Genomic DNA, 18,051 nt, shown 5'->3' with positions numbered 1-18,051 from the left:
GTTGAATTAGCCCAGTGAAAGCAGCTGGGGGGCGGAGGAGGGACTACAGAATAGGAGGCGTACAGGCACAGCTAGTACAGGACTGTCTGCATATATATAAATAAAAAATAAGGTCCATTTCTTTATGATACATCACTCTTGTCCATGTGAGAGACGGAAAGAGGAAGGAGAGAAGTGTTGGAACCGAACGCTGATATGGCACACAGGCAGGAAACCCACAGAGTGACGTCTGATGTGACAGTCAGTGAGGTGGTGACATAATGACAAAGAGAAAGACGTGCCTCGTTCCTTAATAACCATCTCATTAATGTATCCTAACAATAGCAAGTATTCAATATAATTTATGTTACATGCACAAAAATATCAGGGATTAAAAAAAAGAGTTAAAAGTCTATCGTATCCCCTCTTTATATTTATCATCGCCTTCTACAATTAAGTCATGTGGATGATTTCATCGTATTAACATCATCTGAATGATAAAAGAAAAAAATCTCCATGAGCATGGTGTGTGTGTGTGTTTCTGGACTCCACAGTCCAGATTCTGAAGTGGCAGGACAATGTCAACAGTGGATGGTGGAGGTGGGGGGGCGTCTTTCAGCAGTGACCATATTATTATATATATATCTCTGCTTCATTTAGTCTCCCAACACCCCTTTCCTCTTCCTATGGTCATGCCTTCATAGACGTCTCCACCCCCCCCCTTCTCCCTCTAAGGGTCAGTCCTCCGTCGTGAGGGCCTCCACCGCCTCCAGCAGGTGCAGAGCCAGGCTGTACTGGGCGTGGTTCTCCGGCAGCATTTCGATCAAGCGGCCGACCAGCCTGCTGGTCTGGGAGAGGGGGACCAGGAGGCACCGCAGCTCGCTGGGGTCCTGAAACAAAAAAGATAAAATCATGTTCTCACATGCAGACAGGTCTAAAAGCCAGGACAAAAATGTAGTCTTGAATTTCATGATATGAAAATTGAATTAAGGAAAAACTGGGTCTAGATTGACCCATTTTTTGCTCATGCTTAGCAGGTATAATGTTTACTATGTTCAGCATCTTACTTTACCATATTAGCATCATAGCATTTGCTTATTAAAAGGGGTAAAGTATGACTAAAGGTGATAGGAATGTCAGTTGTACACAAATCTGCTTATAAACCAAAGTACTGGCTAAATTAACCTGATGATTTGGGGAAGTGAAAGTGTCAACACAGTTATTATAATTCATCCTGAGGGGAACACAAATATCACGACGGTCCATCCAACAGCTGAGACATTTCTCACCATAGCCTTGAGCCAGGTGCAGAGGGTGGGGGGCAGGCGGGCCAGCAGCTCCATGGCAGGCTGCGTCTGGCTCTGACTGTGAAGCAGCAGGTAGCTCAGCCTCTGGCCGGTCAGCACCAGCAGCTGAGAGCCCAGCACGTCCTTGTCTTCCACCTCTAGCATCACCTGCATGATAACCACACACATGATAAGAACTACAGGTGCAAAATCTATACAAATACTGTCTTGTGATTTTTAGCTTCTGTCTGCCAAAGAGTAAACCAGATGTTTCGTCATGCTTTGGAGCCATTCTCCACTTTGAGGCTCTAAACTGCACTCGGGTTATTTTGCTGACCTCCTCTGCTCTCAGGTCAAGGCCCTGGTTGTAGAGCTCGCACACGAGGTGCCGTCGCAGGATGTCGGGGTTGACCTGCAGCAGAGAGCCCAGCTCCAGACACAGCGAGGGCCACCAGTCAGCTTTGGGGCCGTTAGAAGGTAACGGAGAAGACCCGGTGCCAGAGGCTGAGCTGGAAGCATCATCTATAGCCTGCACCCAGCCGGTCAGCACCCGCAGGAGGAACTGAGGCAGAGGAGGAGAGGTTAGAAGTATGAAGAATGAGGAGATGTGTTTTCCTTCTTCACATCACAGTTCTCACCTCTTGTCGTAGTGAGACCAGGCCTGGGTCTGAGTCTCCAGAGGGCATCAGCTGGATGCTCGTCAGATCTCTGAAGAAAGCGTTCTTACCCTGAAACAACACACACACGTTATATTTACTCAAGTATTCAATTCAAAATTACCTGTAGACATAAAATAGATGTTTCTATAAGATTTAAGCCATTTAAACAATAAAATTAAGAACTTTTTGGACATTTTGACAGGCCAAATCAGCATTTAATAGTCCAAATAATGGTTGTAATGGAACCCAGAAACATATTTAATAATGAAGTGTAAGATAAATGGGTCTTTGTGCCTCTCTGTCCCCTCACCTTGCTGTCAAACAGGCTGAGTGGTTTGACCTTCAGAATAAAGGTCATAGCAGCGTGCATCAGGGAGGCTAACAGGCAGTGGTGCTGCACCAGAGGGAAGTGGACACCTTTCTGTTCCATGGCCAGTTCAGCTATAGAGGCGGGGCCCTCCGCTCCGCACCACGCCTCCTCTACTGACAGCTCAGGAGGGGAAATCTCCTCCACCGCTGAGTCAGCCTGGAGAGGGAACAGAAGAGGTAGGTGGTGGTTAATTCAGATGTTAATGTCAGCTCAGAGTTTAGTTAGAATATAGAACATGCACACACTGTAAGTGAGCCAGCTGGGTGATACATCAAACATCTAAGTGTGATTGAGAGTTAGGCGATTTACTTAAAAAGGACATTAAGAGCCAAATTAAATCAACATGTTAACATGTCAATGTATTATTCTTGAGTTGAATTTAAATACTCATTTAAAGAAATTGATCAAAAACAGCTTTTTATCAGTTAAGAAATATGGCCAAAATAGCTGTTCCTATCCCAGATAAATATATACATAGATTGGACTACTGCAATGCTATTTTTATTGGACTACCAAAACACTCACAACCTATTCAATATTGTGTGCTGCTGCTAGACTTTTAACCAAAACAAGGAAGCCAAAAAATATTATGTATGTATTACTAGTTTTAGCTACACTTTATTGGCACCCTGTATATTTTAGAATAGATTTTAAGGATTATATGTAATGGCATTGTTTTCTAACAATCTTGTTGAGAAAAAAAAGAGAGAAAAAAAGAAGGGATATGTATTGATTTAGCTGTTGGCATCAATAAATACTGCTGTATTAATTGATGTCAACCCATCCTTCCATATGGGTTTTTTTGGGTGTTTGTGTATATATTGTTTGTATTGTATATAATAATAATAATAAAAAGAAATATTCTTAAAACAAAACAAAAAACTTGTTTATAAAGATTCACAAGCTCTCAGATCATCTACTGCTGGTCTTTTTAAATATAGAAAATAGGAAGTGCAGCATATGCTCTACCTAAAGCTATAAGACTATTAGTGTCATTTTAACTTATTTTTCATTAAATATCTAATTAATACAAATTGTCTAATTTTATCACTTATTTTAAAATTTGATTCATTTGCTGTAGTTTTATGTATTGTATTTTTCTTTTTCTCTGTAAAGCACTTTGAGCTTCATCATTTGTATGAAAGGGAAAAGGGAAAGCTCTATAAATAAAGTTTATTATTATCATTATCATTCTAATTATTATTATTTTCATTATTCAATAACAAATGAGTGTTTTAGTAGTAGTGACAGTAGTGATACTAGTGGTAACAGCAGTGAAATGGTGATAATTAGTAGTGCCACTACATTAGTAGTAAAAGCTGTAGTAAACATTTTCAAACACAAACTTCCTAAATTCTACTGAGATGCATGTATTAATGTATTAATAGCAACATACCCAGCATGCTAACTATAAACTTTACTTGGAATGAGATTCATTTAAACGTGTTATAGTCATTGTTAGAAGGCACAAGACATAATGAATAAACATAAAGTCAATATATCTCCTAATGAACACTCAGTGAAAAGCCTTAAAACTTACACAAGCTGGAAGATGCTGCAATTTAAATGCAAAAAGTCAGGGTGCTGTGTATAATACAATATTTTAACTTTACAAATTCAAAAAGGAACAAAAAAACAACAAAGCATAGATGGAGCTGGAGCTGCTAGCCTCAGTCACTGTCCATGCTTTGTATTGGATTGATGCAAGCTGCAGGTCATTCTCCATCATGCTCTGTAGTGTCTTCTCCTTACTTACATAGTAATCTATAAAATACAAAGGGCTCTTATTGTTAACCAACAGCTCAGTCACCTCCATCAGGATCTGCAGCAGCTGGACGCAGCAACCCAGGAACGACGTCACGGCTTTGTCTCCCATCCCTACATCCTGCACACAGTCACAAACATATACCACTTAATACATTTACCATAGAAACAGGAAATAGGGAATCCATAGAAATAGTCATTAGTCACTTACTCGTCGAAATAAGCGATCTTTGGGTGCTTTCCCCACCTGAAAAAAAGAGTGTGAATATTTTGAAAGACTCAACAGCAGCATAATAGATGCACAGACATGACTGTGTAAGTGTGTGTATGACTGACCTTCTCCATGAGGAAGGCTGCTGCTGAGAAACGCTTGACAATGAACGTACTCCACATCATCGTACAAATACCTGTGAGAAAAACCTCACTATTAACACACAGCTTGTAAATGAGTGCAGTTTAATAGCTTGACTAATGACTTAAGTTGACAACAGGATAAATATGACTTTTATTAATTAGTATGCGTGTTTATAACAAGTATTTCAGCCCCTAACCTAGTTGGATATGTGGACTGGAGACCAGTTTTAAGTGTTCCACAGCCCAGCCCAAGTATCGACCCTCCTGGGAAGAGAAGTAGGTGTGAGTCTAGATTGAAGAACAGAGGTGATTGGTTCTGATAACACATTAAAAATATGCAGAAACAGAATGGTGTGTGCACCTCTGCGTCTTTATTCCACTGCACCACATACTCCCAGCAGCAGTGGGCTAAGAGTAAATCAGGTGAGAGGGAGTGTGGGAACCTCTGGCACACTGCCACCAACAGCTCTGGAAAAACAGTAGAAAGTGTTTCATTTAGTGATTACATTTCAGGGTTTAAAGAGGTTCCATGAGGTTAAATATCAATCTACTGACACACTTGCACTGACTTGTACTGTACATATGTCTGACCTGCTGTTCTGTCTGTGTCCTCTTGGCTTCTCTCTTTCTCATCCTTTCCTTCTTCTCCTTCCGCCTGCTCCAGTTTATCTTCTGCCTCTTTATCTTCTCTCTCCTGCAGGATTTCCTTCAGCCGCTCGGGAGCCAAGTTATGCCTGAACACCCACTTGGAAACACTGTCGGTAATGCCACCTTGGAAGAAAAATGAGAAAGGAAACCAACTGAAATATAGTCATTTATTTTATTTTATTTTATTTTTTCGTCTGTGTGAAGCACTTTTGATCAAATATGTTGTGTTTAAAGTGCTTTATAAATAAAGTTGAAGTTGAGGTTGAAATATAAAAGTATGTGTCTTAAGTAGGGATAAAAAAAGTACTTAGATTAAGGGGAAAAATGAAACTTACATACTAAAACATGACAGTAAGATATTGTTGTTTCAGCGTACCTGTGCCTCCCTCCAGCAGCATTTTGATGGAGCACTGTGGTGCAGCGCCCCCTACTGATCCCTGCGGCGGAGGCACCAACAGCAGAGTCTGCAGCACCAGCACGTCCTCCAGCTGCCGAACGCACACCACCCACTGCTCCAGTTCCAGGGACACCGTCTCCCACTCCTGCAGCTGTCACACACAAACACATGCAGAGGTGTCAAAGCCAGTGAGTGTGAGGAAGAGACATGAGGACGGAGGAATTCAATTGACCAAAAAAAGACATCCTCATTCACTCCAGCGTCATTTGGAGAAGACAGTAAATGCTCATGATGCACAACGACTGTAAAACATATACAAGTCAAGACTACCAGAGCACATGTATTGTAAGCATGGCGTCCTTTTCAAGCTCATGCTGATATTATACGTTTAATATTAATGAGAACAATGACAGGTTATAACTTTACTGACGATATAAGTGTATATTTTTCCTGAAGCAGAGATGCACTTGGAACGGGAAATAAATGGAAAGTAAAAACCTTTTGGCTGATGAAGAAAAAATGAACAAGTAAAGTATGAACAAGACTGTTTTCATGATTCAGATTCTACACACAAACTATTCCATAAAGGTTCATTTAATCAGCTGATCTCAATCTTCAGACAGCTGATTCATGTGTGCTCCTGATTGGTTGGAACAATAACCTGCAGGTACACAGCCCTTTATGGAATAGTTGGGACATGCCTGATCTACAGTATTACAGTCATGCAATATTATTAATATTACAGTAAAGCTGTTTCCACACAGGCTGGCTGTTTATTTTACTGTCTCTCAGATCAGCTGATCAGCTGGTACAAACATCTGCATAGGACACCACTGTGGTTCCTCCTTCAAAGCCTAAGAGCCTCCTCACTTTTAGTCTCCTCTGAGATACTTTTAAAGAGCGTGGGGGAAAGAAGAGTAAGGATGGGAAGAAACATTATTAAGCAACCATGATATGTTAAGGACAGACATAGCTGTGATGTCACCAGTAATTCAGAATGTCTAAATGGTGAAACAGAGTGGAGTGCTACCTTTATGCTTCAACACTTAAATTGGATTTCTTGCTTTAAAATAGATCCCCTAGATTAAACTATTCATGTGCTCCATTATTTCCCTACATTGATTTTTAATGGTACTGCTGGATGAGAGCACCAGTGAGTGTGTAGATGAGACTTCTCTACCTTGCTGTCGGCCCGGCTGGTGATGCTCGCCTTAGCCGCACGATGAGCAACGAAGGCGGCCAGCAGAGAGGCGGCAGCATTGTGCGACTGGACGCACGTGCAACGGACCTGCTGCCACCAGGGGGAGATAGACTGAGTGTCCCATGACTCCTCAACCGCACCTGATGAAAAAGAGAATTTCATCTTGCAGTCATACTTTTTCACCTTGTGCTCCACTCTCTAATAAACAAAGCTTCACACACTGAACAGGAACACACACCTTTCATGTTGCTGAAGGTGATGAGTAGTGTGTGAAGGTTTTTAGCGTATTCCTCTGGTTTCTGTAGTACCTCCTTCTCTCTTTGCAGCCACACACTTAACAACAGAGACTGGCAGAAAAAGCAAGAAAAGAAAAGAAAAGATTCAAAATGACATGTTAAAGTCGATAATGGGAACAATTATCTAACATCTACTCAGCTTAACTCATTCCCTCTATCAGTGTTTTCCTCCATCTTACCAGTAGCTGCTGTGGACTGATGCCAGCCTGCTGTAGTGTATCACAGACTTCATGCACGGGGCTTTTTCCATACAGGCAGCCCCAAAATAAGAAGCTCCCTACACAGAACACACAAGAGCAAACCTTCAGTCATTATCACGAATAAGAAATGACACAACAGACAAAAAGGTTGCTTTTCTGTTTGTTCTGACAATTTTTAAAAGGAAACTCAAAACCTACCTGTTCAGCCTGGCTTTTGATGAATCATTTTTTATTTTGTCTACTTTATTTTATACTATTTTATTATTTTAATTCTACAGTTTTATCTTTAACTTTAGCTTTAGTACAGTTTTTATTAAACTTTGTCTTTTGACTATTCTTTTGTCTTTTTAATTTATTTTAACCTAGTTTTTTTTACCCTAACTTTTAATAAACCTTTTTTTCTCTTAATCTCTCTTATTTTACTCATTTTTAAAAATTATTTATATCTATTTCATTATTTATTTTTACTTACATTTTTATCATTTTTACATTTTTACATTTTTATTTTCTCTTGTGTGCATTGGTCTCAATTGTTGTCTTTAATTCATTCTTTATTTTTATTCCTTTTTTTTTTTAATGTTTGTCAATGTTTATCAGCTTGTCAATCCACTAACTGTGAAGCACTTTGAATTACGCTAGACTGTATGAAAGGTGCTATATAAATAAAGTTTGTTTGATTAATACAGATACTGGATCTATTATGGTATAGGTGGGTCATAAACTTGTGTTGCCTTACCGAGCTTGTTCCACTCAGTTTCAGAGCCGCGGATCACGTTCAGCTGCCCTTCCTCAGTGTACTCCATCTGGGAGAGGAAGGCTTGGGCGGACAGGGGCAAATTGGGTGAGTCCTGGGCGAAGGAGACGCTGGGTCTAGAGGTGAGCTGGGCGTAGCGTTGTAAAGTGGGGCCCACGCGGGACAGTTCTTCCTCTATGCCCTCGAGGGATTCCAGCTGGAGGAGGAGAGGGGATTTTATTGTGGGGATTATGAGGGATAATTAACTGTTAATTTACAATAACCCTTAACTCAGTCTACATAAGCACTAATATTTATGTGAGTAACATTAACAAACACTGTGTGTGTGTGTGTGTGTGTGTGTGTGTGTGTGTGTGTGTGTGTGTGTGTGTGTGTGTGTGTGTGTGTGTGTCCTCTCACAGCTTCAGAGCAGGTCTGTGTGTCTGTAGCAGAGTGCAGCTGCTGGATGTCATTGTAGAGTTGGAGCAGTTTCAGCTGTGAAGAGCAGAGCTCCACTAACACTGAGTCCAGTCCTTCAGGATCTGTGATGAAGAACACACCATGAACAGAAAGCCATGAAATAATTTCTTTAGTCTTCTTAAAAATGCACATATAAACACACTTGGGTTTTAATGTGACAGAAAAAAAGTCTCTTACAGATGAACTGCTGCTTTACCTTGTTGTTTCAGAGTGTCATTTAAGGCTGATGTGATGTTAGTGAGACAGGAGACAGGAGCGTTCTTGTTTGCCAGCAGAGACTCAAGAGCCTGGAGGTAAGGGCAAAGATTGGATTTAGAAATGTGGCTGCCACTGTCATCCAATAAAGTGTTTCTCTATGATCGTACCTGCTTCTTAATGGCAGGGTGTTTGATTTCCAGCAGTGCGCTTTTGGCTTCACTCTCCAAAATATCTAAAAAAAAAAAAAAGATTTAAAAATGGATCAAAAATGCTCTCAAAAACTCTCTCGTCACATCTCGGTCTACATCTATACATCTTGTATTTCTTACCGGGCTCCACCTCTCTGCTCCTCAGTATAGTAGTCAGTCTCTTTAACAGGTGCATGTCTTTGGCTCGCTCGCTCTTCTTGTCACTGAAGCAGAGAGGACACACACAGAGATGAGGTATGGATGGACTGCTGCCATGAGAAGGGCACTGAAAGGACATCCTTAACAAGCTGTAGACAGGCTGGAGGCTATTGTCATTTCATTTTATTTTGGCACTGAGCCTTACTCTTGGAAAAACTCCAAAATGTCTCTGTGTCATTGTGTTACAGCAGGAAGTTCTTTATGGATTGAGTTACATAGAGTGTATTTTCTTTGTTGAAAAAGGAAGTTTGTTCAAGTTACTTAAACTCCTAAAGCAGTGCATGTACGCTCCAGCTGTCAAGTAATACATTTAATACACACAGGTGACCCACCGGAATCAATTTTGTTCATCATGCGAGGTGTTCTGTGTTATCTATGCAGTATCCTGTATTGTTTAAATGTATGATGAGAAAGAAAAAGAGAATAGGAAGCCTGAACAAACATCTTAATGATAAACAATATGAAGATTGCATTGAGTCTAGTCTTGTAGACTGGTTGCACAAGGCAGCTAAGATTTGTATCAGACAAACAGCTGGTGTATGTGGGCAGGGTGTGTCTGATGTAGATAACACCGGTAAGCTCCAACCACCGCCCTGAGGAAGGTGGAAAGGGTGCTGCTCAATAGAAGCTGACTGGCTTCAGATTGGGACCACACTTTAAGGTGGAATGCAGTGTTTGGGTGCAGCACAACTCTAGCATCACCAAGCAAGAAGCAGCAGTATTCCTAATGCACTGTAAGGGTATGCAGCTTACCCATTCCTATAGCTGACACAACTGCCAATAAGAATACAGACTTGAGAGAAAACCATGTCAGCTCAAATGCTTCCAGTAGATTAAATGGTTTATGCTGCAAGGCTGACAGCAACATCTCCAAATGCCATGGGATGGGGGGCAGCTGGGAGTTGACCTACAGTGTTTTTTAAGTTTAATGTATGTGTGTGTGCTTCTCTGTCTGTGTGTGTGCGAACCTGAGAGCCAGATGGAAGGGGATGTTCACCGTCCTCAGCGCTCCTGTGATGGGATCCAGCAGACACACCTGCTGAGTGTGAAGCTGCCAACCTTGACTGGTCACGCTGTTCACCCCCATCAGACGGTAGCCGGCATACAACAACCTGGAAGAGCACACACACACACACATCAGAAGATTGTAATTTCTCTAATCTCTTATGTTTAATAGTAATAGAAAGTGAACGAGAGTGCATTGTGTGTACCTGCAGTGTTTCCCCACGTTAAAGGCTCCGACTCGAGGCCCCTGCTGCATCGCCCATACCTCCAGGATCCCCCTGCGAGGGGCGTAGATCACCAGGAACAGAGCGTGGCGTCTGGGGTGGGAAGCGGAGGGGGAGTGCTGCCTGTCGCCCCGCTCCTCTGGAACCTGGAGCCAACCCAGCTGAGCATCTCTGTAGCCTGAAGTTTAAAGAACAGGGACACAGGGGACGTCACAACTGATTTTCAACAAAGAACCGATACTATGAATGTTGGATCAAGTTTTCTGGTAGACTTCATCAATACTTGAATGTTGCACTTTTAACACAAAGTTATTGAAGTATTGATACAGGAGGGAAAGAACAGCTCTACATCTTTAGCACAAGTCCTTTCTTAATCTACTCAATCTTTTACAAAGATCCTATATTGGTGGCTTTAACTCAACACTATAAATCAAGCTTTATTCCATGTTCTTCTCACCTTTCCACATGCGGATTGCGATGCCCCGGGCCAAGTCCATCAGCGTGACTCGACCAAAGTCATCAGTCACTCCGGCCAGCGTGTTGCAGGGTGACAGGCAGATGGACTCGCCGTGGCGACGGGAGTCAGGGAGACCGAATCTGGAAGAGGAAGAGAGAGAGAGAGAGAGAGAGTCAGAGAGGGGTCAGGTTTAAGAGAAAGGACGAGCTTCATATTGCCAGTTTTAATCAGCACAAAAGGAAAACTGCTGAGATATCATGACTGGTACCTGACTACTAAGGGCGTCGCAGGCTCCACTTTGGGTTTCTGTTTCTGGACGGTCTCCTCTTCGTTTTTGTTTTTGTTCCAACCTAACCATCCACTGAGAGTGATGGCGGGGGACGGAGAGTGAGAGAAGATAATGAATCCATGTAAAATAGAAAAGAGGAGGGTGAGAGAGTAAAAGGAAGCTCGAGGGAGGATGAAAGCAAATTGTGCTCCATTATTCTGGCACTCTGGAGAGAACAGGCTACGATTCAGAGTGTGGATGAGGTTGCATTGTGCTGTTACAGCAGTAGAGTTCAGTCTCTGTGTGTGTGTGTGTGTGTGTGTGTGTGTGTGTGTGTGTGTGTGTGTGTGTGTGTGTGTGTGTGTGTGTGTGTGTGACAGCAATTAAGGGCACAAACAAGCACAAAGAAACACTGGAGACCTTATTTGCTCTTTAAACAATACGGGACACAAACTGAGCCGTGCTTGTTAGTGTTGCCCCTCTTTGTCTCATGAGGCTCCAAACTGCTTTATGTTTCAGAATTCATTCTGCATACACACACATATGGAGGCACAGTTTAACATGCGCACACACACACACAGAGAATACCACACCTGGCAGCGTTGAAGAGGGCTGAGGTGAGTTTACTGGCTACAGCCATAGCCACATGAGAGAGAAGAGGCTGGGAGCTTCCCTGAGGACAGACAGAGAGAGAGACACAAAACGGCAACATTTATTCATCAAAGTCTCAAAAATGCACACTTTGTATCATTTTCTCTGCAGATTGACATGTTTAACGGCTGATTGTCACCTCTCACCTCTACAGCATAGTAAAAGCCAGTGTACGGCCCACCTCCCACAGCCACGTACTGGCTCATGGCGGGGGGGCTGCCCTTAACTGAAGCGTTAAACCCCCCCAGGATAGATGCGTTCTTCATCTGATCAAACACACACAGCGTCATGACACCTAACGAGAGAAGAGAACAGGGATGAGCAGAATGAAAATGACAGGAATTTAATACTATTTATTATTCACTCCATTTATTTTAAACAAGGGAATTTTTACTAGCATGTAACTCAACTCTTTCTCGTTTTTAGTTTTTTAGTCTTAACATTGTGAGAATTTTGTCACTAAGTCATATGTGCAATAGAAACTGATGTAATACAATAATAATAAGTCAGAATGAGCTTCAGTCACTGTCAGAAATAGTCTCTTACCCACACTACTGTGGTCCACGATGGTGTCCATGTCCTGCAGACCCCACTTCTTATAGGCCAGAGGAGGAGGCTGGATCACATCACTTCCTGCTGCTGCAGCTGGATTGACAGGGGGGAAAAAAGTATTAACAAAGATTGTAGCAGGAATTTCATCATCTGTTGATGGCTTTTGGTTAGTAGACCAGCCTCACATTTAGCTACACTTGTAGTGTTTTTGTACTGCCCTTTAATAGTACCAAAGAGTGCTTTAAAACATATGGGTACATTAAGGGTACATTAAGCAAGCACACACACACACACACACACACACACACACACACACACACACACACACACACACACACACACACACACACACACACACACACACACACACACACACACACACACACACACGTTTGTCATTATATCCTTGTGAGGACACTTACTGACATAATGCATTCCCTAGCCCCTTACCTTAACCATCCCAACTAAGTGCCTAAACCCAACCCTTACCATAAACTTAACCTAAATCCAATTCTAATCTTAAACTTACCTCTAACTCTTAACCCTTAAATTGCCCTTTGAAGTTGTGAAAACCGGCCAAAATGTCCTCACGACATAGATATGTCCTCACAACGCTGGTTCTAAAATTGGTCCTCTCAAAGATACAAAGACATGCGCACAAACACACACAGTACTACTACACAGATAATCACTAACACCCTGTTGAAGCTTGACTAACCCTCTACAGTCTATAAAGGTTTGCTTACAGATGGAAGTATGTGTCTGTCTCCTTTGTACCTGCATGTTTTGTGGCAATGTCTATCCACCAAGCCAGCAAGTGAAGAAAACATCTTCTGTTAACACACTGCAACATACTGGAATATTTAACACTACAGCCCTGTAGCTCTCATATGCACAAAAAAACACGCACACACACACACACACACACACACACACACACACACACACACACACACACACACACACACACACACACACACACACACAAACACAAACACAAACACACAAACACACACACACACACACACACACACACACACACAGAGAAGTAGTAGTACCTCTTGCCACCTGGTTCCTGCATGCACGCAGAGACTGAAAGAGGCTGAAGCCGTCGATGGTGACTAGCGCAGCAGGATAGAGGATGCTCAGCTCCTCATGCTGTGATCAACAAATCAATTATCATACATGTGCTGACATAGAACGCAGGTTACACTTTAATCTCCACACTCAATAATAATTATACATTTAATTTGAATAGGATTTCAATAGTTGTGAAACAGTGTCTGGAATGTGTTATTACCTGCTCGGTTACTGCAGGATGGCGAGGGATCTCATAGGTGCGACACTTGAGTCTCAACACGGGGTCCTCGTGCAGAAGCTGAGCCAGGAGTAGAACCCCATTCTGTAGAGAAACAACATGTCATTCCTGATTATTTAAAGACCGATTTTAACTTTTTCACTGCTATCTGTGCATGAAAAATTGAGAGGAAAAATATTGTGCATTGAAAAGTTACCTCTGTATAGAAGCGGACGTATCCAGAAGTAAAACCCACTACGACGCATGTCCAGTCAGGCCGTCCTGTGGAGCTCCTACACACACACAAACAACAAACACACACACTGTTAAAAGCAGCTCTTACCACATGTATACACACACACATACACACACGCAGGCATGTTGCCACTCTGCAGATGTTTTTCTCCCTCACCCACACTAGCAGTTCTTACCTTTTCTGGCTTGCCAGCGGTATACAGATGGAGCTGCTCACACACTCCCTGCAGAGAGAAAACACACACACACACAGAGTAAGATGAAGTATATGCGTGTCAGATGTCCCTTTGCAGCTCTGTCTTCTGTTTCATTAGTTCCTCTACCATCCCCTTTCAATGTGATCCCTCTTCATCCTCTTTTCCTTGTCATGCTGAGGTTTATTTCTAATCCCTGCCTCCCATTGTTACTCCTCCTGGTGTGAATCTAATTCACTCTCACCCTTCGTCAGTGCTGAGGCTTCCAGTCCAAGACACAGCCAGGGTCATCTCCTCTCTGCCGCTGTCATCCGTGCGCCACTTCGCTGTAGGAATCAATAAGCGTTAACACCAAGACACAACTCCTCTGTTTATTTAGAGAGGAGTGTGTGTGTGTGTGTGTGTTTGTGTGTGTGTGTGTGTGTGTGTGTGTGTGTGTGTGTGTGTGTGTGTGTGTGTGTGTGTGTGTTTGTTTTAGAGTATCTGACCTGAAAGGAAGACAGCTTTCTGTTCACGGGCCACCACTAATAGGTCAGAGCAGGGCGACAGGGACACGATGCAATCATGCAGCCAGGGTCCGCTCTGGCCTGTGGTCTCCTCCTCCTCCACCTGCACAGCAAAGAAAGTCAGTGAGTCAGTGCCCCACCATTGTGTCATCAACTGCATTGAGAATCTTTTTATTACAACCTAACTCAATGTGAAATAATGGAACAACTTGTGCAATATTGCTTTCGAGCTGCTTTTATATATTTATTGATTTGGGATGATTGTGTACGAGTGTGTGTTTGTGTATTTATTACTGTCTATTTTTTATATTCAGGCATGGCACAGCAAATTTCGTGGTACTTCTTGTGCAATGACAATAAAGTCTATTCTATGGTGAGCAATAACCACGCAGCACCTTGAGTTCAATGAATATGAACAGAACTGGATATTTTTGTTATATTTAAAGTGTCCAATTTCCCTATACTCCAGATAAACTTGGGAGCACAGCAACAAAAATGTGATCCCTCACCAGCTTCCCACCAACCAAAACAGAACCAAGTCGAAGAGTGTTTTGTCACTGAACAACACATGTAATCTCTGTTTGTGGCTTTCTCCAACATCAACAGCTACTATTTTGGGGTCATTTATCATAAAATAAAGGGGAATTATTAAAAAGGAAACAATACTGAAATATTATTGATCATTTCTATAGGATTTATACTGCCTTTTGCGTACAGTGTGTGAGTAAGCTTTGTAAAACCACATGTTGCTGAGTATGGGAGGGAAGAAATGAAAATATGATGATACATAATGAAATACAAAAGGAAGACAGACCGCTGCTGCAGGAGTGGCTTCCTCCTCTTTGCCGTCGCCAGCATCCCACGCTGCCTCCCAGTCAGAAGTTTCCCAAGACAGCTCATTTTCTGCTGCGGCTGGGTAAAAGTGAACAAACAGAGAAATTAAATTAAACTGTTTTTATTTTGTGAACACATGCTGACAGAGCAGCTTGTGCAAATTATAGGTGAAATGTTTTTATTCATATGACCAAGCACCTACAGGCAGGTTACTAACACACTGAATATGTTTCAGTTCCAAGAAGAGATATGTCAAATTACAGGAAAAACCTGGACTGGGTTAATGGACATGCATGATATATTAACAGAATAAAGAAAAAGAAAAAAAGAAAAAGAAAAAAAAATACAGCAGAAAGGATAAGGGGGGGAATTGGTGGCACAGGCTGCACTAAAGGAGGATAACCTAACAATATCAAGAGTGGGTGGAAGACAAAGTGACAGAAAAATCAGCGCAATCCATGACGAAATCCTGTTGCCATGGACATCTGGTGCAGTGTGCCTGTGGGGGGTCACTGTCAATGTGCTGGAAGGCTGCGGTGATGACACACACCTCGCCATATACACATCTACCGCTTCGACGATTAATGACACGTGCATGTGTGTGTGGCGTATGCCCTTTTAGTGTGGATGTTCTTTTTCTTGTTAAGCATCCTGCAGTGATGCGTTCAGGTGCCTTCGTGCAGGATGACTCATAGCAAAGAAAGGCAGACAGATCTCCTCCTCCTGTGTCAGTGTGGCTTGACGGTATTGCAGGGCACAGCTGAAGCCCCACCCAACCTACACTTTGCTAAATTGAATTTTAAAACACGCGACCCATTGTTTATGAAGTCGCGCGTTTTAAAATTAAATGACTTGGTTTATTTTAAAATAAAGCAAATAATGTACAGAGCTAAAATAAAGTCACTGCCAGAGCCGGTACAAAGACTCTTTTCAGTACAGGAGTATGTCTGTTGTTGGGGTTAAACTTTGGAATAAGGCTTCAGACTTAAATTTGAGAATATGTAACTCACTATTAAATTTCAAAAGAAGGGCATATAGGGCTATTTTTGAGAGTTACACATTGAAATAGGTAGTCTTTTCTTTTTTTTCTTCTCTCATTTTCATTATTATTTTTTGGTGGGTTGCTTAATTTAATGTGGGGTTTTATGTAGGATAGGCATATATAAGCATTATGCCTCTGCCTATACCTTTTCAGTCATTAACATCTTACATGAATAGAATCTATATACTTGTATACTGTAATTACTTTTCTGTTTGTTATGTTGTGATGACTGAATAAATACTACTACTACTAAATAAACACTACTGCTACATTATAATGTAGCTGCCAGACAGACCAATAGAAAACGTTGTTATGAGAGGGATTTATGCCACATAAAAAGACCGATGGTTATATGATGTAGCTCATGATTAACATGTGCCCAAAAATGTCAGTCCCCCTCCTCTACCCCACCACCCAATCTTGCTTACTAAGGCAACTACGTTAGTTTTCTATATGTGCACATTACAGCCTTAAACTTATATATAACTTAGTTTATTTAGCACTACATCCACAGGTAGCTAATACTTTTCCGTTTTGTAACTCTATACTGTGTTAGTCCGGTGTTATGTTGAAGTCTGTTCCCCCTCGAGTAAGATTCCCCTCCTGTTAAAATTGTGTTTGTCATAGCACCACACCCGTAGTTGGAATTAGTTTATGGTTATAGTTAGCTTGGTTGAGTTTAAGGTAAGCGTGGAGTTAAGGTTAAACACCTCAGAAGATGGCAGGTTGGGGTTATGAAGAAGGAGGAACACATATCGACAGGGGAACAGACTTGGACATAACACCGGTCTATCTAATGACCATGTTTACTACCTGCGTGATTCTTCTCCTCCACTGGCTCGCTTTTCTGGTTCTGGAACAAGTAGTCCCTGACCGTTTTGAGCTCTTGGAGCCGACAAAACTCCAATAAGCTGCAGGACATCTCTCTCTCCCGTCCCGTCAGGACCACAAGCAGACAGGGAATGAGCCAGTTAGCCTGCGTGCTAACAGTCCAGCTGGAAAAAAAGATCAACGTAGCTTAGCAGTTCGAGACCGTTTGCGAGTCGTGCCGTCGAGTTAACATGAATGACAGTCTGCTAACAAAGTTAGCATGTCTCACTGGTTTAAAACTGGCCACTAAATAAATATTTACAAGTGTCTGGTGCTCTTATTTTCCCTAATATTCGCAGTTCCCACCCTTTCGCTGGTGTATTGTTGATGACACATCGCTAGCATAATAACACTGAAGTGTTTCCGGGTGACGGCTGAGTCGATCTTTTCAAAATAAAAGCGGAGTACACTGTTTACAAAGGAGACTTGAAATGATTTGCCAAAATAAAATGTTTAGGGTCTAACTTAAATGGGGCACTTGCAATATAATTTACTGTATAATTTAAAGTATGATTTACTCTTTAATCGACAGTGTAATCTACAGTATAATTTACTGTTTAGTCTACAGTATAATTTACTGTTTACTCAACACTAATCTACAGTGTCATTTACTGGCGTTTGCAAAAGTGTGTGTGCACCGTTTGCTCAGCAGAGGACGGTATAAATCTATGTTTGAGTGGTCAGTGGTTCTGATCTTAAGCCATGCTCTGTATTTTCATTTTTCTAATGCTAAACTTTAGAGTGCTGCACTCATAACATCAGCCATTATGGTGTATATTTTTTTTTAATGTAGAGCATGTGCATTACTTTTCAAATGTAAACAGTGATCTGTGGAAAACTGCAGGCGAAGCAGCCAAACCCAATGTCACTGATATAAACAAAGTGCATTCATATATTCTGGTTGCTGTCTTAGTGATAAATCGA

At 41.8% G+C, this 18,051-nt stretch overlaps 1 protein-coding gene across 3 annotated transcripts; it reads right to left on the bottom strand.

Moving 5' to 3' along the window:
* Nucleotides 1-709: 709 nt before the first annotated feature.
* On the bottom strand, nucleotides 710-17,463 carry rab3gap2 (RAB3 GTPase activating protein subunit 2 (non-catalytic)). 3 transcript variants are annotated; one of them, XM_062439902.1, is made up of 35 exons: nucleotides 17,071-17,463; nucleotides 15,196-15,293; nucleotides 14,364-14,490; nucleotides 14,120-14,201; nucleotides 13,858-13,905; nucleotides 13,644-13,719; nucleotides 13,430-13,531; nucleotides 13,188-13,287; nucleotides 12,124-12,222; nucleotides 11,724-11,872; nucleotides 11,520-11,599; nucleotides 10,927-11,019; nucleotides 10,659-10,798; nucleotides 10,184-10,379; nucleotides 9,941-10,084; nucleotides 8,895-8,977; nucleotides 8,733-8,797; nucleotides 8,564-8,654; nucleotides 8,308-8,429; nucleotides 7,891-8,104; nucleotides 7,134-7,231; nucleotides 6,897-7,005; nucleotides 6,638-6,798; nucleotides 5,437-5,608; nucleotides 5,004-5,183; nucleotides 4,774-4,880; nucleotides 4,610-4,676; nucleotides 4,395-4,465; nucleotides 4,270-4,305; nucleotides 4,105-4,179; nucleotides 2,235-2,450; nucleotides 1,904-1,993; nucleotides 1,603-1,827; nucleotides 1,269-1,433; nucleotides 710-869 (listed from the first exon to the last, which is right to left on the bottom strand). In XM_062439902.1, the coding sequence occupies exons 1-35, from the start codon at nucleotides 17,177-17,179 to the stop codon at nucleotides 717-719; spliced, it is 4,143 nt and encodes a 1,380-aa protein (XP_062295886.1). In that variant the 5' UTR covers nucleotides 17,180-17,463; the 3' UTR covers nucleotides 710-716. The 3 variants fall into 3 exon arrangements, with proteins under 3 accessions (XP_062295886.1, XP_062295887.1, XP_062295888.1); XM_062439903.1 differs by having other exon boundaries at nucleotides 14,364-14,484; XM_062439904.1 differs by having other exon boundaries at nucleotides 15,196-15,287.
* Between the last annotated feature and the right edge of the window lie 588 nt (nucleotides 17,464-18,051).

Source organism: Scomber scombrus, chromosome 19 (assembly GCF_963691925.1).
Source record: "Scomber scombrus chromosome 19, fScoSco1.1, whole genome shotgun sequence".
NCBI lineage: Eukaryota > Metazoa > Chordata > Actinopteri > Scombriformes > Scombridae > Scomber > Scomber scombrus.
The sequence above is the reverse complement of the archived record's forward strand: the minus strand, read 5'-3'. Positions and strand labels throughout refer to the sequence as shown.